The sequence below is a fragment of the Condylura cristata genome, unplaced genomic scaffold (assembly GCF_000260355.1).
Source record: "Condylura cristata isolate star-nosed mole 26May11 unplaced genomic scaffold, ConCri1.0 scaffold00006, whole genome shotgun sequence".
Classification (NCBI taxonomy): Eukaryota; Metazoa; Chordata; class Mammalia; order Eulipotyphla; family Talpidae; genus Condylura; species Condylura cristata.
In genome coordinates, this window is record NW_004567107.1 from 27,141,420 (window position 1) to 27,169,282 (window position 27,863).

The 27,863-nt window shown below is 32.2% G+C and overlaps 1 protein-coding gene across 2 annotated transcripts in view; it reads left to right on the forward strand.

Moving 5' to 3' along the window:
- AGTPBP1 (ATP/GTP binding protein 1) overlaps positions 1-27,863 on the forward strand; it is a 107,567-nt gene that overhangs the window by 28,537 nt on the left and 51,167 nt on the right. For both annotated transcript variants that reach the window (XM_004677521.2, XM_012721525.1), the window contains exons 5-13: positions 2,043-2,106; positions 2,487-2,633; positions 4,958-5,089; positions 5,626-5,719; positions 12,797-12,834; positions 16,104-16,312; positions 18,768-18,945; positions 22,577-22,674; positions 27,022-27,138. In XM_004677521.2, coding sequence (XP_004677578.1) covers positions 2,043-2,106; positions 2,487-2,633; positions 4,958-5,089; positions 5,626-5,719; positions 12,797-12,834; positions 16,104-16,312; positions 18,768-18,945; positions 22,577-22,674; positions 27,022-27,138 — 1,077 coding nt within the window. The remainder of the gene's footprint in view (positions 1-2,042; positions 2,107-2,486; positions 2,634-4,957; positions 5,090-5,625; positions 5,720-12,796; positions 12,835-16,103; positions 16,313-18,767; positions 18,946-22,576; positions 22,675-27,021; positions 27,139-27,863) is intronic.

The following is a 27,863-nucleotide window of genomic DNA, read 5'->3' on the forward strand; positions in this document are numbered from 1 at the left end:
GTGTTCTTTCTGGAATAGCTGAGGGACTTCCAGACACTGCAGTTGTGGAGGGTATTCTCGATAACCACATTTTTAATCTTAACATGCCTTTCTAATTGGTAATAGAAAATACAGCATTGGTGGATAGTTTAAGTAAATGATATTGGAATTATCATTTATTGTATTGAGTTAATCGATATATATTTATGATTAAGTTTACTACATTTATTAGTTGAGTAATTATATTCATAGTAATTAAATTTCTATGCTAGTGTAAAAATTTTGTGTGGGATCACAGTATGTACTCAGAATCAGGATTTTGTATTCAGTGCAGTGCTGCAACAGGAAGTGATTATATTATATACCTTAAACTTATACAATATTTATGTCATATTATAGATATGGGAATATTTATAAATAAATATTGGGAAAAAAAGAATGGGGAATGAGTTCATGTTTTTTGACAAGAAGTCTTAGAGTCATAAAGATGTCATTTTTTTTTCCTAAATAGAACTGTTAGTTTAAAGCATTCAGTGAAACTACCAACGTTTCTGTTTACAAAGTCCAAATGGGAAAATAATATGCAAGAATATAGAAGGGCCGTTTTTTGAAAAAGAAAGGAAATGAGAAAGGATTAGCCTCGTTAAAATCAAAGAAATTGTAAAACTTCTATAACTAAAATAATTTACAAGTTGTACATGAGTAGTCAACTGACATCAGTGTATAATATAAAATAAAGTTCAAAAAATGAATTAAAGTGCTTTATTTATTTAGTACTGCTTAATAAAGGGAACATTTCAGATTAGTGAGCAATAGAGGGATTACCTTCTAAGTGGAGCTGGGACAAATTGTTTGCCTTTAAAAAGCATAACATTATATACTTTTTAGGACAGAATTCCAAATCCAGAAAAAATTTAGACATTAAAAATGAATCAAAATACTAGAGGAAATAATGGTAGAAAATTTAAAATAATTTTACACTAGGGGAAGCTTTTCTAAGTTTAAAAAACCAGGAGATATAAAGGAAAAGATTGATAAATTCACCTGCATTAACAAAAATGTGTGCATAAAACCTTATAATCTGAGGAAAAAATAGTTTAATTCATGTAAATTCTTTAAATCTAAAGAATTTCTTCAAATTAATTCAGGGAGGAAAAAAAATCACTAACCCAATAGAAAACATGTATAGTTAATAAATAGTTCCCAGTAAAAGAAAAAAAAAATGGCACTCAAATTGAGCATTGCTTTTAGTCAGAGAAGTGTTACCAGACTTATAATTACTCTTCTGTTTGCTGATGGGAGTGTGTTTTGCTCCCTGAAGAGCTATTTACATTGAAATAGAGCACATGTTCTTTGATCCAAAATTTTGGGAATTTACCCAACATCTAGATGTACTTTAATCCTATATATGTGTAAATACACACACACACACACATTTGCTTAGTTTGCTTAGTTTTTGTTATAGTTTTTCAATAGCAAAGATTAATATAAGTTAAATATCCTATTGGTGGATGACTAAACACATAAACAATGGTATAGCCACATAATAGAATATATTCTGTAGCCCTTAAAGAGGATGAAGAAACTATTGATATTATAGTACCTATAAGGAAGTGTCACTTCAAGAAATAACTGTTTATATACATATTTACTTGGATTTCATCCCTGTTTGCACAGAATCTGATAATGGTGTTACCTTCTCAGAGGGGATTTTTGGAGAGTATATGGTGACTAGGGTGAATTATCATATGTACATGTGATATGCCTTTTATAGCTTGATTCATGTACTTGTATTATCTGCTTGGTAGAAAGATGAAGTTAAATGACAAATATATTCCTCTTGTATTGATATTAATGTTGATGCTAAGAAAACAATAGCTCAAATATTTGTCAGAATTCTTAAGAGCAAAAAGAGACTGAAGTGCTAATTGAGAATAGTGCAAACCTTGAATCTATTTTGTTCTTAGAGAAATTGGAAAGGTCTTTATAAACTGTACATAGTTGCCAATAAGTAGAAAAAGTTTGGGAATCATAAATTTACTATGATTTAAACTTTATTTCAGAGCACAAAAGATCTTCAAACTACACTTAATATCTTAAATATTCTTGTTGAACTGGTATCAGCTGGTAAGTTTTTGTTTCCTTTGGTCTAATTTCTGTTTGTAAACAGTAACCAACAGTGTAGCATGTTGTTTGCTGTATTTGGAATTTTCTGGTACTTAGGTGGAGGCTATTAGGAGAAATGGAATTTGAAAATTGAAATATCTTGTATCCTTCTAACTACCCCACAAAGCCCATGTGTTTCAAAGCCTTGAATGTAGATTTTTGGCACATAATAATAGATTTTCTGTTTATTCTTTGTGCTATTTGCTAACTCAAGTAATTGAAATAAACTGATTTTGATTTGTTCTGAAGTCATCATTGTAAATATTCCTTGAATCCTGATAAGTTATGACATCTAATACGTTAAGGGAGGATTTGCTGTTCTGAATAAGATTTTGTTTTAGGTGGAGGTCGAAGAGCGAGTTTCTTAGTTGCCAAAGGTGGTTCACAAATATTGTTACAATTACTTACGAATGCCAGCAAAGAATCTCCCTTGAATGAGGAGTTAATGGTGCAGATTCATTCTATTCTTGCAAAGATTGGACCGAAAGGTAAGGATTTTGCTTGTATTATTATCAGATCCTGAACCATCTTTGTAACATTGATTTATTCATCTATCCTGAAACTGGTAATTTTTAAAAATAATAGTTTATTTTTATATCATTTTGTGTCTTTCCCCATCTTAGTTGTAATCCCTGTGGAAACTGGTTATTTTTAAAATCTAAAATGCTATTTATTGCTGTTTTTTGGTTCTTAGTCAACTAGTGACCTACAAGAATTGGGGCTCCTAATTTATGAGGAATTTTATTGAATATGGTGGGAAATGGAAAGAAAACTATATTAAAATACATTAAATTTATATGTGTGTGTGTATGTCTGCAAAGGGAGCACATAATATAGATGCTTTTGAGGCTAGAAGGAAGGATTCTAGATGGGAATATTTTGAGGATCATGGAGATAAAATGTGTTTGCCTTTTACTAAAGATCATATTTGTACTGCACAATCTTAATGTTTCAAAACATATAATCTAGTTCAGAAGACCAAAGAGACATAAATCATAAGATCAATTATACCAAGATGAATATTAAAAAAATATAAATTGAGTAAACAGAATATAAAATAAAGAAGGAAGCTGATTTATGTTAGGTTAACATAAATGCATCCTTTGAATAGAACTGTTGTTCAGTTCATAATTGCTTGCATTTACAAAGTTTAATATAGTTTCTAAACTCTTAGCATACTGATTTTTGAGTGTTCTATCATTGCCTTGTGGCTTACATGTGGGTTTTGTACTTGGAAAGATTTGGTTAGATGTTTATTTTATGAAGTGAGCATATAGTGTTTTTGTACTTATATGCATTTAATATTGCATTAAGTGTTATATTAAAACATTCTTGATAGGAAACTTATTTTTTGAAAAATTTTTTACTGTACAATTTCTGTTCATCACTGTTCATTTTTTTTTTTTTTTTACAATGTTTGCTTTCTTTTCTCAGGTGTACCACCAATTCACCGGTGCACCATCACCATAGTCCCTTGTGCTTTTCCCTCCCTTGTTTTGATCCCTCTCCCGCCCCCTCCCCTGCAGTATGTCTCTAATTTATAGTTGTCAGTTTATTTTTGTTTTGTTTTATTATTTTTTATTGTTATTTTTCTCCCAATGCCTTATTTAATTCCCCTATATTGCTCCTTTAAGTGAAACCATCTGGTATTTTCTTTTTCCTTCTGACTTATTTCACTGAGCATAATCCCTTTTAGCTACATCCATGTTGCTGCAGATGACATTAGTTTATCCTTTTGATTGCAGAATAATATTCCACTGTGTATAGACCACATCTTTTTTTTTTTTTTTTTTAAAGATTTTATTTATTTATTCATATAGAACTGGGGTACAGGCCAGAGATGCAGAGGGTGAGAGGATTCATCAGAGACAGAGTGGGGAGCAGAACAGGCAGATGGACGAAGTACACTGCTGAGGGGAGCAGTGGGCGGGTCTGGAGACATCTGCCTCGCCATATGGATCTCCTCTGGGGCATGCGGGAATTGAACTCATGCGGAAGTTGCTTAAGCTTCTTAGTGCTGTGCTTTAACTCTCTGCGCCACTAGGGAGGTCCAGACCACATCTTTTTGACCCAGTTACCTATTTTTGGGCATTTGGGTTGATGAAATCTTACTTATCTACCTCATTTTCCCCTCATTTAGGAATTTTCTTCTCCTCATGAAATTAAATTAAGACATTGATGTATTTATTGGTATTTATATTATATTCTAATGTCAAGTTGTATTTTCATTTACTTTCTCTTATACTCTTAAGTTCGTGACATTTTCTTTATTGTTTCCATTTTTATGTCATTCCAAAACACTGTTCAGGATTAGATTCCTTTAGAAATTTATTTGATAGTGTCTGCTAGATCATTTTTTACACAGACTTTTCATTTTTTAATTGATTTGTATTTTATAGGTCTCAAAGGAATATGATTAATATAAGAAAATTATATTGGTAATGGACATTTAGATTATTCACTATTCTCCTTAGACATGTGATAGTGTTCCTGGCAAACACGTTCACTTGGGCGGACTTAATATGAAGTGAATCAGTTAAGGTTTTACTTTGATGGCAGACTAAGTCTTAGGCTAGTTCAAGTTTTATATCCCGCCCCTATCTTTTCTCCTTCGCTTTAGCACATTCTTTCAAGCCATGTTTCAAATGTATAAGTAGTATATTAAAAACCATACAAATTATTACAAATTCTGTTATTTCTGGTCAAGTTTATATTTGATAGTATAAGTTTATAATAAAATTTCATTGATTCATTATATCTTCATTCGAAACATATATGAATAAATTGTGTGTGTGTGTGTTTTTTTTAACAGACAAAAAGTTTGGAGTGAAAGCTAGAATTAATGGAGCTCTGAATATAACTCTGAATTTGGTCAAACAGAATTTGCAGAATCACCGCTTGGTTTTGCCTTGTCTTCAGCTTTTAAGAGTTTATTCTGCCAACTGTGAGTATTTCAGAGCAGCTGTTAGTTAATGTTGTGAAGCTACAGAAAATTAAAATTCACAAGTACTTTAACTCTATTAATCTCTAAAATTTGTGAGCAAGATAATATTTAATATGGATCTTTGTAATTCCAACACTCCCTCTATTTTCCACTAAAAACGATATGGGGTAAGATAGTAAGGTGACAAAATCTTGAGAATTCTCACTAGTACCCCCCAGTTTGTAAAGGCCTGGAGTGATAGGAACAGGCAGCCTAAGGTAAAATGGTGTGGAAGAATATGATGATATTCATATGTAGAAAAAATGTTGTGTCTCTTTGGATTTGCACAACTGACAGGAAAACTTCGAAGTTAGGCCCGGGTTAGCAAAGTCACTTGGAGCTAATTATCTTAAACAATCAATAGGGACGTAGCAGAATAGAAAATAGACAATACAGGAACCTTTGAGGAGGCTAAACACAAACACCTTTCTCTCTTAAACGCTCTACTGCTTATTGAGAATTTAAGATTATCTTTCAACTTTTTTTCCCCTTCCCAGCTGTGAATTCAGTTTCCTTAGGGAAAAATGGAGTTGTGGAACTGATGTTTAAAATCATTGGACCATTTAGTAAGAAGAATTCGGGCCTTATGAAGTGAGTAGATGTTTTGAGTGTATATAGAGTTTTTCCTCTGTTATTCTGGGCAGCTTCAATCTGCATAACGAGTGGATTCAGTTAAATTATATCTCTCATAGTTCTTAAACAGTGTTTTTATATGATAAGGATTTTCTTTAACATAAAATTTAATATCTAAAGATATATCAAAATTAGGAAAATTTAAAGTAATTTATTATAGTGTAATGGATAGACTTTGAACATTCCTAAGCACTGTTAGAGAAAAAGTCAGTATCATTCATTCAGAAATATTTATTGATTGCCTACTATATTCCCTATTCAAATTTTGCAGTTTTTAAATGACTATTTCCATCATCCTCATAATTATCTAACCACAGTTGACTTTATACATTTCTATTTTGTCAAAATAATGTCATTCTTTCTTATTTTGAAATACATATATAACTTAAGATATATATATATGTGTGTATATATATCATATATATTGATTCATTTATCAGGTTCTTAGTCTCAGAAAATGGAAGGAATTCCAAGTTATTTAGTTTTAAGCCATTGTTGGTTATTCTCTAAAACATTCCATATGGAATTTTTGAAACTCATAGAGATGGTATTATTATACAAATTAGTGGTCTTGAATTTGTCGTATTAATTACTTATATCCGGTAGTTGTCAACACTCTATTTTGTTGCATTTCACTTCCAGTCTTTGATTTGTTGTTGCTTTATTTTACTTTTAAGCAAATACGCAAAATTATTTTCTTAATATAATCTAAATTCCAGTCTCTGTTTTACTTTCTCTAGTTTTGTCAAATGCCCTTTTAAATTTGGTTAAAGTTAAATGTATTATTCCTCATTGTAGCTAGGAAATTTCCAAAATGACATGACTGTATACTAGAATAAAGAACCCTGGTGTACCCATCTTCAATTTCATTCTTCCATTCTACAATTTTAATTTTATTTTTCCTTCCCTTGGCGTTTTTTTTTTCTAGAATATTTTAAAAACATATACCAATTATTATGTTAGTTATATAAATTCTTTAGTATGATCACTGTCAGATACTGAGTTTTTTTCTTTTTGTGTTACCACAGTATCATTTTTATTCCCAACAGTAATAATTCCTTAATATCATCTAATATTTTCTGATTGTCTAAGATGTCTTTTTTATAGTTGACTGTTCAAATCAGGTACTAAATAGGGTCTGTACTTTCTATTTTATTGATACATGTCAATTCTTGTAAAGTCAATAACACACCCCCTATTCTTTTGGTTCTGTTTTGTTTATTTGTTGAAGGACCCTGGTGATGTCTTTTAGAATATCCCATCATTCTGGATTAAGATGACTATTCTGGGGTCATCTAACATGTAGGTATATCCCTCATATTTTCTGTAGACCACTGAACTAGTGGGTTGCTTAGGTTCCCCCCCCTTTTTAAAGATTTTATTTTTTTATGCTACAGAAATGGGGTACAGGCCAGAGGTGCAGGGGTGGTGAGAGGATTCACCAGAAACAGAGTGGGACCAGACAGGTAGATCTATAAAGCACACTGCTGAGGGGAGTAGTGGGCGAGACAGGAGAAGTCTGCTGCTCCATGTGGTCACTTCTCGGGCAGGGATTGAATTCTCACTGAAGCAGCCACGGCTTGGCTTATCTTCACAGTGCAGCACTCCAACCGGCTGCGCCATCAGGGCAGGCCCAATTTTTTTTTTTCTGGTCAGAAATATTTCATGAATGGTGCTGGGTACATTGTTTTGCACCGTTTGAAATCATTGAACTGAGATAATACATTTACTTTTTACCTGATAATTTAGCAATATTTTGTGACATTGTCTAGATCCATTATTTCTTCAAATAGTGAGCTGCAAAATAGTGAGTTACAAAATAATGACTTTTCTATTTTCTCATTCTTTCTATGTTCATTAGCTGTTTTTTTCTTTTTCCCAAAGAAAAGAAGTTGTCCACATCAACTGGTTGCATTTTATAAATTATGGCTCAGAACATTTCCAGACTTCTCACCCTTTCTTAAAAAAGGTCAAATATTTGGGAGGAGCCAATAATATTTTTAATATTTGCACAATATTATTTTTTCAATTTATTTGGTGGACGACAACATATTTAATTATGTAATGATCAAATACAACCTTAAAGTATCTGATAAAATGTAATGAGACAAAGAAAAGAATAATATCACTATTAGTAAAATTAACATAAAGAAATGGTGTAGTATAGTGTAGTGAGTGGGTTCTGGAGGCAGACAGAACTGCATGTTAGCACTGTCCCTTACTAGTTTCATGAAGTAATTTATTTAACTTATGTCCATTTCCCATGTGTAGTAATAATACTAGAGCCTCTACTGTAAGGTTGTCCTGAGGACTTAGTGAAATAATTCCTATACTTAGCCTGCAATCTAATGAAATAACTCCTGTGCAGTGTCTGTTGTTGAATGTAGTTAGTTTAGATAAATAATGTAGTAATGTGAATGTGAATGAATCCTAGTTAATAATAAAAGTATCTTCTTTATTTGTAATTGTGTGTAGTTTATCTCCCTTCATTTTTTTTTAAAGATTTATTTAATTATTCATACAGAACTGGGGTACAGGCCAGAGATGCAGAGGGTGGGAGGAGCCACCAGAATCAGAATGGGGGGCAGAACAGGCAGACTTTCCTAGTACACTGCTGAGGGGAGCAGCGGGCCGGCCAGGAGAGGTCTGCCGCACCATGTGGATCTCCCCTGGGGCAGGTGGGGATTGAACTCATGCTGAAGTGGCTTAAGCCTCTTAGTGCTGTGCTTAAACTCGCGGCGCCACCAGGGAGGGCCCTATCTCCCTTCATTTTTAAAGAAGTTTATAATTTATCTTTTATCTAATTTCTATGATCTCCTAAACTTTTCTTACTCAGTTGTAACTAAGTTGTCAAATTGAACATAAAAGGTAGCAATCCAAAAAATCTAAACTTCTGAGAAAAAAATAATTCTTTTCTTTATATTTTTAAAACAAGAGTTTTTATTTTATTTTATTTTGACAGGTTGATGCATCCCTTTAGCATTTCCTTTTCTAATTTTAGGCTTTGGATTTAAACATATAAATCCACTTTATACATTACAAATGTAGAGAAAACTTAGGAAATTATTGTAACTCTCCTCTTGAGTTTCTCCACAGGTTTGGGGGTGATTGCATGATTGGCCCCCTTCTTACAGCTTCACAAGAATCTGGGCTTCTGTTTTTTTTTCCTTCACTGCTTCTAAATGAATAAGTCATAGGCGGTGCTTTAGACATTGCTGGTTGTATTATGTGTGGAACATATAAAATTGGAAAAATACATGAAGGTGTAGAATATTCATACTGAGCAATTCTAGCCAATTAATACAACCTGTGCACCCTAATAAGCCTATTTAAAAAATTCTTGTATAACATTTATAAATTTATGCTGGGTTGGAAGTGTCATAGAATTTCAGAAATTCATTTGGATTGAAGTTTTTTTTTTTTTTTTAAGATTTATTTATTTATGCATACAAGAACTAGGGTACAGGCCAAAGGTGCAGGGTGTGAGAGGATTCACCAGGGACAGAGTGGGGTGCAGAATAGACAGATTGACTGAAACACACTGCTGAGGGAAGCAGCAGGCAGGTTGGGAGAGGTCTGCCTCGCCATGTGGGTCAGCTCCCTGGTGGGGAATCTAACTCTCTGCAGTGGCTTCATATGGCTTCATAGTGCTATGCTGAAACCTGTTGTGCCACCAAAAAGGGCCCCTGCATTGAAGTTTTAAAAAATACCTTTTAAATATAATTTTCGTAAAAATAAGATGACTTTGCCTCAAGCTTTATAATTCTTTTAATCTAATGAAGTAAGCTGGGCAAATTTTAGAATCAGAATTATATTCACATTCCATTTCGTAAATGCAGAGTAATAAACATTAACAAAAATTATAATTTTTTGCATTAGAAACTATCAAATATAGATGATAGAAAAGGAAAAAATGAAGCAAAGGGAAATAAAGAAAGACATTTTTTAAAAGAAATCCATTTGTTAAATATATTTATGGAAAGAAAATTTCAAATATTATCCTAGACTATTTCCTGTGAATATATCTAGAGACAGTGGGGTAGTTAAAATGTTTCTTTAGGTTAAAAATTTTCCATTTTCTTGTTAAGGGAATTTTGAATTTTAAAAAGAAGTAAGTGCAGTGTATAGCATTTCCTTTTGTAATTTCCTGTTATACAACAGACTCCCTCCCTATCTATACCCTGAGTCTCTAATGAAAGTAGTGTTCTGCATAGTAGGTTTTGGGGCACATTAAGTTGAGGATGTGCTGTATTAAGAAAAAGAAAGAAGCTGTCACAAGCACTGTTGTTTGATTCAAATATGTTATAAGCAGTTAACTTTTAGGGAGAAAGAGTTTCTGAAAATACTTTGCTTTCTGTAATTCTGAATAAAAATTTAGCTGTAGGTGGTAACATTCAATGAATTCATTGGAGGTAATTGCATCTGAGTAGTTGTATTTTCTAAGGTGTTGTAACAGAGTGTACCTGGTACAAATTAATTGGCTTGAAATAAATTTATTTCTGGAGTCTGGAAGTCCAAAATCAAATTGTCAGCAAAGCAATTGTTACCTTTGAACAGAGAATTCTCCCTTACGTCTTTCTGACTTTTAGTGGTTTGCCCCAGTCTTCGGTGTTCTTGGATTTTATCTGTAGTACTTTGGTCTCTTCTCCATCATTAAATGGTGTATCTTGACTTCAAATTGTCTTTCTTCTTCTTAAAAGGGTATAATCATGATGGATTAAAGACTACTACCCACTCCAGTATGACCTCAACTAATCATATCTGTGATTACACTGTTTTCAAATGAGGTCACCTTCTGCTGTACTAGGAGTTAAGACTAGGAATAATATTTTGGGGATACTGATATTTTGGAATTTATAATTTCCTTTTTCAACAATAGAAATTTTTCATTTTTCATATAATTTCATTTTTATGTAAGTATGCACATTATATTTTGAAATATATATCAAATATGATTTGATTTCCCTATCTATAAATGTGATTTTATTTTGTAATTCAGCATTATTCTAAGAATGAAAATAGGAAAACACAAATAGAAGGCAGCTATGACAATTCCTTGCTTATCAGATTTTGCTGAACAATAATTTTCTAATTCTATTATTTTTCTTATAAATTGGTGCTTCATTTGGAAGATCCATTTAGATGTGTGTTTAATTTGAACAATTTAAAAAACATCCATATTGTGATAGCTACAATTGTGTACATATTTTTGCATAACTAAAGCAAAAGTATGGAAAATTTCTCATGAACATTTAATGCTATGAAAATTCAGTATATAATTTATATATATATATTTTAAGATTTATTTATTTATTCTCTGGGGTACAGGCCAGAGATGCGGAGGGTGAGAGGATTCACCAGAGACAGAGTGGGGTGCAGAACAGGTAGATGGATGAAGTGTACTGCTGAGGGAAGCAGCGGGTGAGTCAGGAGAGGTCTGCCGGGCCATCTGCATCTCCTCCAGGGCAGGAGGGAATCGAACTCATGCGAAAGTGGCTTAAGCTTCTTTTGTGCTATGCTTTAACCTGCTGCGCCACCAGGGAGGGCCCAATTTTATAATTTTTATTTGCTCTTAACTCATAGTTACTTACCAAAAGTTCACTATATATTATGAGAAAGTTACAGGTAGGAATTTGTAATATCTAAAAATATATATGCTTTTGTTTTTGTTTTACAGATGTTATAGATGTACATAGTTTTATTTGTATCACGAAAGTGTAGCAGTAATGAACACTTAACTAAAAATGAACACTTAATTTTGTGCCTAGTTTTGGATTATTGTTTCAGGTTTTACAATAATAAATCAATATTCATTTTCAGTAACTATACATCTTACATCTTCTAATATTCACTGTAATTATACCACATCTGTTCAAACTATTTCCTTTACTGTTAATATATGCAGCTTTTACTTTATTGCTGTTTTTGGTTTGAATTTTTTTAGTGTTTTTTCATTGCTATGTACATTTTACTACATTTTCTAGAGTTCAAAATTATCTGTGGAAGAGATAATAGTTCTTTTCTAAATTTATACCATTGAAGAATCTGCTATTATGGGTGTCTAGTAGGCATTCAACAAATTTTTAATGATGAATGAGATTCTTAAGTTTAATGTTATGTTATTTTTAATGCAGATTATTATAGTTGTTGAAACCTTACTGAGAAGCACTATAGTATAAAGACTTATTTTTAAAGTTTTTGAAATTAAATGCCATATCCTTTTAAAAAATGATTTGAATTACAGATATGCCATAGTGATGTTATATGTATTTTTAAATCTAATGACAATTAATTACTGAGCATTTGTGTTTAAATAAAATGTTAGTTTTGCTTTTTTGGTTATTCCTTTCTTCTCTGTGGTCAGTTAAGAATTTTTGAGATACTATGTTCATTATTCGCTTTGGTGCTATATGGCTGAAAAATGTTAAGCATTCATACTTCTCTCCAAACCTGAGTTCCAAAATGTTTTACATTTGTCACCACCATATATATTAGGATTATTGTCTGACATAGATAAAGTTCTTTAAAGTTAGATAACTAAGAATATTCAGACAATTTTGGAGTTGTGAACTTAATTTTTGTTAAAATGTTTTTATTTGTCAATCAGCATCTAGATTCTTTTTTTAAAATTAATTTTATTGTTAATATTTTTGCTATGATATTGGTTTACGTTGTTTGTGTGTTAAAAGTATATGATATCCCCCTGAGGTGATCTTACCGCATTGCACCCCACCACCAAAGTCAGATATAAGTACACTATTTCTATTCGACCAATTTCTGATATAAAGACTTAGTTTTCTTCTTTAAAATTCCTTTTCTCATGATAGTTAGGATATCTGTTGACACTTTGATCTTCTTCATATCTGATTTAAATCTGAAGAGAGAAATACATTCAGAGAAACTCCTTATGTAATTGACTATAACAAGAATGACTTGGGACAGATAATAGAATAATTACGTATCTGAAATATTGTTTGAATTTACTACTGTAGATTAATTTTACTAGTTCTATTGTTTGTTTTCTCGTGTTGACAGGGTTGCTTTAGACACTCTTGCTGCATTGCTAAAATCAAGTAAGTTTTTAAATACTAGAAATACTAGATAATTTTTTTCTAGTGTTCTATCTGAAGTAAATAGAAATGTAGTTTAGTCTATAGTTATAAATCTGGTTTATAATATTTTAATGTCAAATTTGATTTTACCTTTCAGTATAGTTGATTGATATATATCATTACTAGTGTGGTCATATTTATTGTGCTGGAATTTATTCAGTAATTTATATAGTTTATATATTTAGGTTTAAAGTTCCCATTTTCTAAGTTGTCTGTATAAACAGAGTCCTGTTAGTAGAGGAAGACAGAACTAAATATTACATAATTACCCTTTTTTAAGTGAAGCTAACATGGTACTGAGAATGTTTACTGTGTAGAAAATCTTAACTATTGTCTATATCGAACACAAGTGATTTTCACTTACAATGATTTTATTAGAAATTTTGTTTCTAACATAAACTCAAATTCATTATATTAAAGAGATGATTATTAATGTAAATTTATATTTTACTAAATTTGTTTAAAAGTAAACCATTATGTTATCTTCAAAATTGAAGCTTTGTAGTAAATGTCTTCTCAGGATATGGTGCCATTAGAGAGTAGTTACCTACTCTAAGATGCATAGTGTTTCTGTTTGAAATGTGTGTGTGTGTGTGTATACATATACATATATATATGTGTATATATATATATATATAGTTATTATTCCCACTTCTACCACTTAATTACATCAACATGTTTATTTCACCACAGTTACATTTAGTTGAAAAGATCTGTGTTTATGGCTTTCAATTTTTCTGTCTGTAAAGGATGAGAACAATTTACTTTTAAATATGAATGAGCACAATTATTTATTTGAATAGTAAGTGATTGAAAATCTGATCATTGATAAAGCAGTGATTTATTAAGTATTAAATATCACCTAGGTTATGTCAAATGTATATAAAACATTTAACAGTTATTTTCTTGAAATGAAATATGTGGTACTCAGATTAGTCATTTAGCATTTTTTTTTCAGATATGGAGTGATGAATGTTAGACCAAGATCAAAATATTTGGATTAACTTAAAAAAAAAAGCTATTTGTAGCCTTGCCTTCACTTTATGCTTCGAACTGTGTACAGGTTGATTTTTTAAATAGGCCTAGGCTTTTTTAAATTTTAAGAGTTTTAAAATAGATATTAAAGCTAAACTTATTAAAGTATACTAATTTTAAGAATCACTGATAATAAAGTTAGAAAATCTTTTAAATTTCAATTATCTTAATAGAAATCTGTTAACCTAGGTGACTGAAATTTGATATTTAATTTTGGTAGTAGTCTTTCTTTTGGTTCCTTCCATTCTTTATAGGAGGGTGGTGGGCAAGCATAACCGTTTCATTAGGTTGCAAAGTAACTGATAGATAAGTGGAATGATTCTAGTTTATATTCAGTTGTCATATGACACATGGAACTAAATAGGATGGAGATTTAATAATGCAAAAATCTTTAGTGGCACTTTTTTAAAAAGGCACATATTTTAATACATTGTGCCTTTTGGAGCTTTCTCATTCATTAACTTTTTAAAGAAATTACAGTTTTTTGGTGGGTGGGCAGTCATTTACTTTAAAAGGATGAATTATATCGGTATAATAAACCAGATGAGTGTAAACAGAATATGTGTACACACTGGATGCAGAAAGACAGACACCTCTGTTGCCATTGCTGGATTATGTATTACTCCATGTATGCTGACCATGAAGGTAAACTTAAGTTTCCTTTTTAACTAGAGAAGGAAAAAGAGATACAGACTGGCAGTTTGGTGCCCTGAACACATGAGTAGAAACCCCTTTCCCAAACTCTTGGGCTGTTAAAAAGTCATTACATGTTTTCTTTCTGTTTTTCAAGCAAAAGTGTGTCATGACATTTCTGACAACCCAGTATTTTAATTGTGCTCAGATGCTGATTGTGAATAGTTCTGTTTACTTCTCTTAAGATTCACTCAGCACCTGTGTCCCAGTTATGAGGTTTCTTATTTGCTCCTTAATGAAAAATTACAATATTTTTCATAAATACCATTTTTAGGCTCTTGGGAGTTCCAGTGTAAACATGCAAAATTTGTGTGTTTATTAGAACATCCCTTCCCACCATGAATTTCTTCCAGCGCTTTAATGCAAAAAAAAAAAGAGAGCTTTACTAAGTTTGTTGATCTCGGTGTCTTTATATTACTTTTTAGATATGTATTAACACATTTGGAAATTGTATTAGTTTGGCATCTGCAAGCAGTGGAACCTTACTGTTTTATTCTTTTAATGTCCTTACAATTATCTTGGAGGTCCTTATAGGTAAATTGAGGTTAAGGAGAGACTGGTATTTCTTTGTAATAAATGGCCTTAGATGGGTGGTATTCCATGTTATCTTGAACTCTTATAATAGGTCCACTCATGTGGTGCCAGCTGGCTCAAAATATTACTATGATATGATTCCCTTGTTGCTGTCTCAGTGAAATGCATCCTTTTCATTAATAATGTTAAATATTAACATCTTGAAATAATAATTAAAATATATAAAAATAAAAAAATCAGTTATGGATTTATTTCTGTGAATTCTATTCCAATAAAATTGGCCATTTACAAAAATATCTTTGGTGCAGTTTTCATTATATTAAAATATCAATGACCAGAAAGCACTATTTTCTAGTCATATAATATTCCTTACATTTAACATTAAAAAGTTGGATCAGTATTTTAAGTGTTTTAGCATGGATAATTATATGATTGTGGAGGTCATCAAAATAGTTAATTTCAGTGGAAATACAGAAAAGATTGTAATAAGAGCTGCAATCAAACGGAGTTAATGTCAGTGGAAACCTACAAAGTTTTTAACAGAAATTACAATAATAATAATGACTTAATAAAACCATATTCAAGCTAGTAAATTAAAGGCTTATATATTCCATTCAGTGTAAGCAAAGTTATTATATCTGTAAGTTTTAAAATACATGAAACTTGTTAAAACAGTTAAAAAGATGTAATGTAAAAGGTGTACAAAGATATATGATTTTGATCTTTATAAGCCACAAGATAATTTGGAGACAGGTTTCTGAAAAGTGTTTTAATTTGCCATGTGGAACTTCTCATTTATTTTGTTAGACAAAATATTTAAACATGTGGTTTGCCATGTATTTTTTGAGGAAAAAATTATAAAAATTTATTTCAATATTTAGATTATGTTTTATATTTAATTTGCTATATCCTACCACCATTTTCTCTTTATCACTTAAAAAATACTCCTTAATTTTCTTTTGTTAAAGAAACCAATGCCAGGAGAGCTGTAGACAGAGGATATGTCCAAGTTCTCTTAACAATTTATCTAGATTGGCATCGCCACGATAATCGGCATCGAAACATGCTCATTCGGAAAGGAATTTTACAGAGCTTAAAAAGTGTTACAAACATCAAGTTGGGAAGAAAAGCATTTATTGATGCCAATGGGATGAAAATTCTTTATAGCACTTCACAAGTGAGTTTTTTTTTATTATTGTGATTATGTGTTAATATTTGCTTCTTAAGAAGTCTTAAAGTACAGAAAGAACAGTATAAAAGCAATATATATATATATATTTTTTTTTTCGCCCACTGCGGTGGAACAGGCACAGCTTTCTTTTTTTTTTTTTATTTATTTTTACATCATTTTGCACATTTTTTTTTTCCATCTCGATTGTAATCCCCGCGGGTTTCCCATCACCAGATCACCTCTGTGCCACCACCATAATCCCGTGCATTTCCCTCCCTCCCCCTCCTCCCATTTTTGATCCCATTCTCCACTCCACCCCCACAGAATGTCTCTGGTATATGGTTGTTCATTATTTTTGTTATTTTCTTGCCTGGTCCATTATACTCCTGCTATGAGTGAAACCATCCGGTATTTTTCTTTCTCTTTCTGGCTTATCTCACTAAGCATGATCTTTTCCAGCTCCATCCAAGTTGCTGCAAAAGACATGTGTTTCTCTTTTTTGGTTGCTGAGTAATATTCCATTGTATATATGTACCACATCTTTCTAATCCAGTCATCTACTTTTGGGCATTTGGGCTGCTTCCATGTTTTTCCAATTGTAAATAAAGCAGCAATAAACATGGGGGTACAAGTATCTTTTTCAATCAGTGTTTTTGTGTCTTTTGGGTAGATACCTAGGAGTGGGATTGCTGGGTCGTAGGGAAGCTCCATGTTTAGCAGTTTGAGGAACCTCCAAACAGTTTTCCACAGTGGTTGTACTAGTTTGCATTCCCACCAGCAATGCAGGAGAGTTCCTTTTTCTCCACATCCTCACCAACATTTGTTGTTGCTAGTTGTTTGAAGATGTGCCATTCTCACTGGGGTGAGGTGGTATCTCATTGTGGTTTTAATTTGTATCTCCCTTATTACGAGTGATGTTGAACATTTTTTCATATGCCTGTTGGCCATCTGCATTTCCTTTTTGGAGAAGTGTCTTTTTAGCTCTACTGCCCATTTTTTGATGGGGTTGTTTATTTTTGTTGAGTTTCATCAGTTGTCCTCCGTATATTTTTGTGATCAGTCCTTTATCGCTACTTTTGTGTGAGAAAATGTTTTCCCAATTAGTGATCTTTCTGTTTGTTTTTAGTAATGTCTCTTTTGCTGTACAGAAGCTCTTTAACTTGATGTAGTCCCATCTATTTATCTTTGCCTTCACTATTGTGGCGTTGGGTGCTCTGTCTTTAAAGATGTCGCTGAAGTGTATGTCATGTAGTGTTTGACCCATCTTTGCTTCTAGGTTTTTATGAAAAGCAATATATTTTTAAAAAGGAAACCAACAATTACTTATAATCCAATCTGAATTGAAGACAATACTGCATATCTGCAATGTGACTTTTGTTCCCCAAATGTAAACAAGGCAGAAAGGCTTCTTGGTTTGTTTTCTAAGATGTGCAGTTAGTTATTACATGTTCTCTCCGTCAGACATTTACAGATTCCTTAAAGCCTCCCAAGCAGTTCTGTCCTTTTTGAGTGTTCACTGTCTTCCCAGTAAAGCGTTTTTAAAATAGAGGAGGCATAAAAATGAAATGTATTTAGAGATACTAGTTTCCCAGCCATCTTTTGTAGCATGAGCTGTATTAACAATGTCTTTGGCAAGACTCTTAACATTTATAAGAGTTTGTCAGCTGTGAAGAAAAGGGATGTTGGAATGCAACCCTTTTGTTTTTGGAAGGCAATCATTTGAAGGAATGCATTCTTTTTGAAATTCTTAGCCAGGTATCTTGGTAGTATCCTCTTGGGTCTTGTACACAACAAGCAATCTTACATGACAATAGCTAAAAAAAGTTTGAGAATACCTTTTATGTTTACCCTTACCTTAAAGTTTTTTTGATCAACTGTAATGCATGTACTTTTGTTATTCCTAATATAGACATGGATGGATGTTTGATTTCTAAAGAATGCTTTTTGTTATGTTTTATTATGACCCTTAACATTTTGATCCTGAATTTCTCATCTGTTTTGACTGGGCAGATGTGAAGATGTATCTAGAAACTTTTACAGGGTACCAAAGTGCGAGTTACTTATCAGTTGTCATCAGTACTAGGTACAGTTTCAGACTCTCCATTTGTCCTTCTCAGGATTATATAGCAAATTGAACTCTTAAGTAAACCTAAATTTGTATTCAGGCTCTTCTTTTGAAAGTTTAACAGCTGTTTTATTAGAACTGCCAGTGCATGATAACAGATATCTGAGTAACACTCAGCCAAGTGCACATTTCTTTTTATTACTACACCTTTCTTACTGCCTTTCTTAGTTCTTTTCACATGAAAAAAGATACTTCTGAAAAGTCAGTTATTTTATAATTATGTTAAAATGCTGCTTTTTTGGTGATATTTCTAATGTATTTCTATCTGAAGTAATAGAAAATTGGCTTAATTACTGATGAAAGGCACACAATTAAAACTTTTTTCTTTAAAAACAGGAGTGCTTGGCCGTCAGGACCCTTGATCCTCTTGTCAACACCTCCAGTCTGATAATGAGGAAGTGCTTCCCTAAAAATCGCCTACCACTTCCAACAATTAAAAGTTCTTTCCATTTCCAGTTGCCTGTTATTCCTGTGAGTGGACCTGTGGCCCAGCTCTACAGCTTACCACCTGAAGGTACAATCATATACTCAGTGCTGACTTTTAGTGGTTTTGGAATTGTACAAATCTGTTGATTTTTTTTCTTAGCTTCTTCTAGCTACCTAGCAAAAGATGGTTTTAGTGAAACCATTACATTTTCAAGATTATATTATGTTTCAGTTAAGTTTAAATGTAAGAAATTAAATTCTAGGGAAGTAGGGTGAGATATGTCACATATATGTAAAGTTGAATGTGAAATACATAAATAGCTCATAAGAAATTGATGTTTGATAGTTATGTATACATTTTCAAAGTATAAGAATATCAACTTTAAATGTTTAGGTAATGATGTTTGGGCTTATACTGTAGCTTTTTAATAAGCCTTGTTTTTTAAATAAACCTTGTTAAAAGAACTTAAGCACCAAAAAATTTATGACTTTTGCTTAACAAAATTTGTATGATTTATTTGAATTAAAATAAGGAGTTATCAGAAATTGACTGCTATCTCTTTTCTATACAGTATTTAGGTATGTGTTAAAGAGTTTAAATTTCTTAATGTGGGAAAAATAGAAATTTTTAATAAGATCTTGCAAATGGTAGTCTAGGATTACTACTTAATCTTAAAATTAACTAATAGAATTTCTAAATAGAAGTTTATAGAGTTTCTAAAGTATAGTTACTGTTCATTTTTTTGTAAAATAAATATTATTTTATGTTTAAAAACATTTGGAATAAAAGATTTAAAAGAAATTATAATTAGTTTTATTATCCTCGATATGGATTTAGCAGTAATATATCTCACACATGGTACATTATTGTCATTTCATTTTTGAAATATTTAATTATTAAAATACAAGTTTAATCTATACAAAATACCAGTTGATTATTAAGAAACTTCCTTTAAAAGGTTTGAGAATCTAAGACTGAGTATGAGATAAATAGAGTAAGGTAGTTAAGGGAAAACAATGACCTAATTCTTTCTTCCTGTTAGTAATTTTGTTATTACTAATAATTAGTAATTTTGAAATTACTAACAGCCACTGAAATTTAAATAATTTTGTTCATCAATGGTAAATAAATAGAATTATATTAAAAAATGAATATTCTTGGGCCCTCCCTGGTGGCGCAGTGGGTTAAAGCACAGCACTGAGAATCTAAAGCCGCTTGCACATGAGTTTGATTCCTGCCTGCCCCGGAGGTGACCACATGGTGTGGCAGACCTCTCCTGACCCGCCCGCTGCTCCCCTCAGCAGTGTATTTCGTCAATCTGCCTGTTCTGTTCCCCACTCTGTCTCTTGTGAAGCCTCTCACCACCCCTGAGCCTCTGGCCTGTACCCCAGTTCTGTATGCACAAATAAATAAATCTTTAAAAAAAAAAAAGAATATTCTCAAAATGAAATAAAGCAGTGATCAATAGACCTTAAAAATAAGGGAGCACCTATGCCAAATATGAAATCTAAATAAAAGGAACATTCTCATGGAATAAACATAGAACATGCAACAAATATGATAGTAAAGATGTGAATAAATTAAAGTGTTCAAAGAAAATTTACCAACTAAGAATATTTTAACCAAAGTTGTACTTGGGTTTGGTGTAGTAACAATACCTGAGGGGGGGGGGTAATCCTGTATCGCTAAAATAAATAATGGTGTTAATCAGTATTAAATCAGTTAATTCCTATATACATGCACACATACATACATATGTCCATACATAACATGCATACATAAATATCAATTAAAAAAATAAATGCAGGAGAAATACACAAATAGCTTGGCAAATAAAGCTGAAGGAATATATCACCACTAGGTCTGCCTGAGAAGAAATGCCAAAGGAAGTATTTAAGCTGAAGCAAAAAAGTGCTTATCAATAATAACATTACAACATACAAAAGTATAAAATTTACTAATAACAGTATTAGTCATATTCAGAAATATCAGTGCTGGAATGCTAGTGTGTAAATCAATTTGAGAATTCAAGTGTAAACTGAGACTAAAATGTTAAAATGATTATAGCTACAGTATTTTATTAATGGGTATATACTACAAATTTATTAAATCAACAACATAAATTGTGGGAGAGGCCTGTAAGTGAGTAGACCATTTATATGCAGCTGAAGTTAACATCTTAAAAATAGTTTATTCAGCCATAAAAAAGGAAAGAAATCCTACCATTTTAATACCATGGATGAATCTGGTGGTCAGTAAGCTATGTGCGATTAGCCAAGTGAGAATGAAGAATATTGGGTAGTATTACTTACATGTGGAATCTTTAGAAATGAAAAAACTGATTCTATAGAAATAGAGACTATAATATTGGGCACCAGTGATGTAAAGAGGGTTGATAAATAGAGTGGTAAGATCACTCTAAGAAGTATGTATGAATTCTGAGGCTCAAATATATAGAATGATGACTGTAGCTATTATATGGTATATTATATAATTGAAATTTCTTGAGATTCTCACCAGCTTGATACAAAGTGTTAGCAGTGTTAACTGTATGAGATGATAGATGTGTTTATTATATTCGTCTTGGTCATCATTTTATAATGCTTATTATATCAAATCATCCTTTTCTTAGCAACATCTTGGGATTCAACCTCAATGATAAGTTGCACAGTTAAAGAGACCATCATCAAAATGGGAGAAGATGATGTGCCAGTTATCTGTCTGACAAAGGGCTAAAGTGCAAATTGTACAAACCATACCAAAAAATGAACAATCTGACAATCTGATTAAAAAGTGGTCAGAGGGTCTAGTCTAAACAGACATATCACTGGAGAAAATATACAGAAGTCCCAGTAGTTCTGAAAAGATGTTCATTTTCACTTATCAGTGGGGAAAGGCAAATAAAAATCTCATAACATTTTGAAGTATATGCCTTTATTAATATATATACATCATATAATTTCTTATTGATAGTTTTCTGCTCTTTAACCTCATGAGCTCTCTGAGGGTAGGGAATATGTGTTTACACATCTTTAAAAGAAAATTCCTAGCACTGTACCGGCATATGGTTGTCATTGAAACAATAAGAGGTGACTTGTAAAGAGATGAAATGAGCTATTGAAATTTATCATAGATACACAAAATGTTTCATTAAATATGTTGCAACCTCGGACTGTTAATTTTTTAAAACTGAAAGCAATACAAAGCCCATTTATTTATGATGCGTTTACAAATTCTAAAACACTTTTATCTCAAAGGCTTTTCAACACCTGGGACAGTCTTAGAGACATTTATATATATATATATATATATATTTTAGAAATAATTTAATAGCTTATTTTTACATCATTTGTGTCTTTTTCCATTTCAGTTGTAATCCCCGTGGGCTTCCCATCACCAAATCACCTGTGTGCCATCACCATAGTCCAGTGCACATCCCACCTCCCCAACCCCCCATTTTTGAGCCTATTCCCCACACCACCCCTGTAAAATGTCTTTGGGGATATAGTTAATTTTTTTTTTTTATCCTCCGGTCCTTTATACTCCTGCTAAGAGACATTTTTGATAAAAAAATTTCACTTACTTTACCTTTGATGATTGCAGTGGTTATACATATATTACCTCTTATCTAATATTTTATACATAAAATACTACCTTTGGATGTGCATGTTGCAGAATGCTTACTACTGACCTACTTATAGCTCATTTTGTATCACAGTGGATGATGTAGTAGATGAAAGTGATGACAATGATGATACTGATTTGGAGGCTGAAAATGAAACTGAAAATGAAGATGACTTAGATCAAAATTTTAAGGTTAGTATAAGTTTCAATTATTCAGCTTTATAAATTATATACACAGTTGTAAAGATTAAGTAAGTAGATATAGTCCATGATGGATTACTTTGTCCACTATTATTACCAGGATGAGTATGAACAAGAAGCTTTTGAAAGAGAATAGAATTTTGCTTTATATTCACTGGTTTGTAAAGTATCTTGAAGTAACTTATTTTTATGCTCTCTGACCAGGAAGACTTTATCTGATCTTTCTTGCTTAGATTTTGAAGTGTAAGGAAACCTTATTTGAAGGACAGTGGCTTTAAACTCTATATATTCCTCTCTCAGTAATTGTTTGGGGATATAAAAATGTAGGAAACTAACCCATAGCTAATGAATTTTTGTTAAGAATTAATGTTTACATAATATGTCTTAGATTTCATTTAGTTGGAAAAGGACATGGAATAAGTTGATTGAGTTGAGAAAAGATTATTGTCATGTGAAATGTTAGGTAGAAGCAGATGAATTTTCAGAATTTATGCAACCTGTGGAAATCTAGATATTCTCTATCTTGCTTTATTCACTGGTTTTAGTATCTTATAGGAAAATTTCCAACTTAAGTGTTTAGCTCAGTACTTTTTTCGTGAGGGACTTATTTGACTCTTGTTGGTATGAAACTTTGTCTTGAAATACGTCATCAAAATTAGGATATACTGAGTATTTGATTGTCTTAGGAGTTAAAATAAAATTCCTAAATAACGATACAAAATAGATTTAAGAGATTTCTAAAAAACAGATATAAAATCAATTTCATTATTATCAAGCATGTCCATGGAGGCAAGTGTTGGCAAATTTATCAAGTTAGCTAATCTTGACAGCATGATGATTTGTGTCTTGACCTCAAAAGCTGTAAGGAAGAAAAAGAGTGTAAACTGATGGTCTGAGCAAATCCTTCTCTAGTAGGATCCAAATTAGTAGATTTAAATTTTATATGTAAACAGGGTAGGACCTATGCTAAAATCAACTGTTTGAAGTCATTGGGAAGTGAATGTTTGAGGGTAGTAAAATCTCTCAGATTAATACTGCATCTGTAATTTAAAATACCATACTTCCTTTTCTTTGTGGTATATTTCCATGCCTAATAAAAAGATCAGACAAAGACAAACTGTAAAATTTACCCTTGAAAGCAGATGGTAGAGTTGAGAGGCAGAGCTGAGACACTCAGGAGAAGCAGAGGAGAGGGAGAGAGAGGGGAGAATAGAGAAGGGCTTGGGAAGCTCAGCGGCAGGAAAGTTACGACGGCCACACCTGAGGGAAGAAATTCTACATTGTGGAAAAATAAGGATGTTTAAACACAAAAAGCAAAACAAAACAAAACAAAACATAAAAACACCAACTAAGTGTGTTTATTTTATTTATACAATTTATTTTATTCTTTATGACTTGGGCCTCATTTAAAAAATATATTGTGATTAGTACAGATGTAAAGACAGAGAAATTGGTGGGGAAGTAGAAATCAGTAGGAATTATAACTACTCTAATTATGCTGCTTGAAAATTGTATAGTTATACCCTCTGATAAAACCACATACAGTTTTTGGCAATTTGTAGTGATACATTTTAATCTATCATGCATAGTTCATTTTCTCAGCTGATTTAATACTGTCCTTCATAAGATTTATTTTTCTCTCTGATATAGGATCTGGCATTAGGTATTGCTTTTAATTATTTTGTCTCTTATGCCTTCATTAATATATTACATTTCACATATTTCTTTATGACATAGACATTTTTGAAAAATATGGTTGTTGGCAGCTTTATTCATTGCAGCATCAATGATTGCTCACATTTCCCGGACTTTAACACACAGAACAATAAGAAAAAAGAATGGATTGTTTTATTGAACACTTAATCTTATGCTAATCATGCTCTTTTAATATATTAACCCTTAAATCCTCAGAGCAGTCTTGTAAGATATCATTACCTCTGCTTTACATGGCTAATAGAAAATGAGGCACAGAAAGGTTATCAGTGTAGCTTAGAAGAAGAGGGGCCAGGTATCAGAATAAAGCAACCTTGTGAGTGTTCACTTTTTTAATAAAATACTGGGTTTCAAATTTTTTGACTCCTCGAGACAGTTGGATTACATTATTTTTTTCCCTTCACCATTGTTTACTACTTCATCTCATTTGCTATTATATTTGGACTTTCCTTAATTTTTTTCTCTTTTTATCTAAATCCTTTATTCTTTCATACTTTAGGGAGAACCGCTACATTGTAATTTCTCTAGTATTTGTTAGATTTTTGTTGTGGTTATAGTTAGAGGCTGTTTCTTTCTCACCATACTGATTCCATTCTCTTTGCTCCAGATTTTTCAGAGTTGGAGCATTTACAGAAACCTGGAGGTTCTAGAAGGCTTATCATCAGATAGCCAGGTGATGATAGCCAGGTCTCGTCTATATCTAAGTTTCAATTTATTCTTCCCCCCTCCCCCTTCTTAACTCTAGAAGAATTACAAGTTAATTCAGATCGGTAGATGTTTTTTTTTTTTTTTTAAGATTTATTTACTTATTCATACAGAACTGGGGTACAGGCTAGAGATGCGGAGGGTGAGAGGATTCACCAGGGACAGAGTGGGGAGCAGAACAGGCAGATCAACGAAGTACACTGCTGAGGGGAGCAGCGGGCGGTCAGGAGAGGTCTGCCTCTCCATGTGGATCTCTTCCAGGGAGGCCGGGATCAACTCTGGCAGAAGTGGCTAAGCTTCTTAGTGCAGTGCTTTAGCCCGCTGCGCCACCAGGGAGGGCCCGGTAGATGGTTTTTATTTTTTTCCTTGAGTTACTCTGCATCTTTGTTTTTCCCCAAACCAAAATGGTTTTCTGCTGTTGAGTTCTCAAAGTATAGTTTCTTTCCTCACTACGACTGTTTAATAGATAAATTCGTTTTTTAAAGAGCCACTATGTTAGGCTCTATTTTTACAAAATGATACTGAATATTGAGCAATTAAGTTTAAAGAAAATAATATCTTTTAAATTTTGGAAGCATTGTTTACTTTATTAGATACTAATCAAGAAAATTATTATATACTACTGGTTCATCAATGCATGACTTGAAGATATATGCAGTGATGTATTCATATAATAATGCAATAATAGCTTGACATTCTTTAACTGAAATCAGTTTTTATTCATGGTAGTGGGGAAAATCTTTCATAGTGTTTATATAAATAATAGCTATATTTCTAAATATAAAGTGAGAACTACATAGTCTTTCACATATGGAAATATATAAATATAGTCAGATAAGTATGTATATAAAGCATTGTAATGATTTGATGTATAGTAGAATACTTTTTTTTTAACGGCAGGAAGATGTAGTTTGGTAGAAAGATGAATGAATATTAAAAACGAATATCAAGTAAAAATTAAAAAATGATTTATTATCTCTCTTTAGGCATCAATGAAGGTAATGGTGAATTTGTATTGTGTATGGCCAAAGTTTTTGAGGGTCTTAGGAAATAGCTTGGCTAGTCATTCAGCTAACACTCATTCTCCCATCATGGTGTACATTACTCTTTGAACAGTGTTTCAAACCAAATTGATCTTGGTTACACATCCTCTTTCTCTGAGGTCCTGCTTCTCCTTTAAACTAACCCTCTCTTTCCCAAAGGGGCCTGGAATTAATTTCTGACAATTATCCATGCCTTATTTTTTTTTTTCTCTCTGATAAACAGTGAGTTGTGACACTGAGCTTTTCTAAGGGAACTTTACATATTGGAATACTAGTGGTAATCACTAGCTTACTGAAGCAGTGCATCATGTTGACTAGCAATATATGCTCTGGAATCACTAGCTTTATAACCTGGCTCTTCTCTGTAATTTTGAACAACTACTTAACCTCTCTGTACCTTAGTTTCTTCTTCAGTCAAATAGAGGTAATGATATTATCTACTTCATAGTATTCTTAGGCAGAGTAAGTTAGATAACATGTATAAAATGTTTAGGATAGTGCTTCACATTGTTCATATTATCATATAATTGTGTTTTTAAACTTTGTTTTCTTAAATTTTACTGACCTTTAATATGAGCAAAATGACAGGCATTTTAGCAGAAACATACTTAGTTTTCTAAACTTTCTATCTTGACACCAAATTACAGTGTTATGTTAGAATAACCATTTGGCAAAACCAGTACACAACAAAACAAGCAAAACAGGAATAATACAACAACCTTAAAATATAAACACCATTTCTGGTAAAATTATTACAGCCTTTATTCAGTGATTATTTTCTAATTGTATATAATTGACAATTTTGAAAACTTTTAATCTAAAATGTATCTGTAATTTTACATTTCTTTACTGGTGACATGTATCTTTATTATTCCAGAATGATGATATTGAAACGGATATTAATAAACTAAAACCCCAGCAAGAACCAGGAAGAACGATAGAAGAGCTTAAAATGTATGAACACCTTTTCCCTGAGCTTGTTGATGATTTTCAGGTATAAATATAGAAAATTCAGCATCTTAAATGATTTAAAGTAAAAGTTTTTTTTTCTTCTGTAAGCATTTATTCATTGTTTTGATTTCTAAAAGGTGACATTTTATTATTTATTATTTTTAAAAAGATTTACTTGTTTATGCATACAAGATCCTGGGGTATAGGCCAGAGGCGTGGGAGGCTGAGGATTCACCAGAGACAGTGGGGAGCAGAACAGGCAGATGTACTGAAATACATTGCTGAGGGGAGCAGTGGGCGAGACAGGAGAGGTCTGCCTTGCCATGTAGGTCACCTCCCTGGCCAGGTATAGGACTGTGCTGCAGTGGTTGTGGATAGCTTCATAGTGTTGTGCTTTAACCCATTGTGCCACCAGGGAGGACCTGACATTTTATTTTATTTTATTTATTAATTTTTTTTTAAGATTTTATAAGTTTATTTTTACATCATTTTGTACATTTTTTTCCATCTCAATTGTAATCCCCGTGGGTTTCCCATCACCCTGTCACCCGTGTGCCATCACCAAAATCCTGTGCACTTCCCTCCCCTTCCCTCCACCGTTTTGATCCCACTCCCCACTCCACCCCCCCGCAAAATGTCTCTGGTATATGGTTGTTCATTATTTTTGTTATTTTTTCGCCTGGTCCATTATACTTCTGCTATGAGTGAAACCATCAGGTATTTTTCTTTCTCTTTCTGGCTTATCTCACTAAGCATGATCTTTTCCAG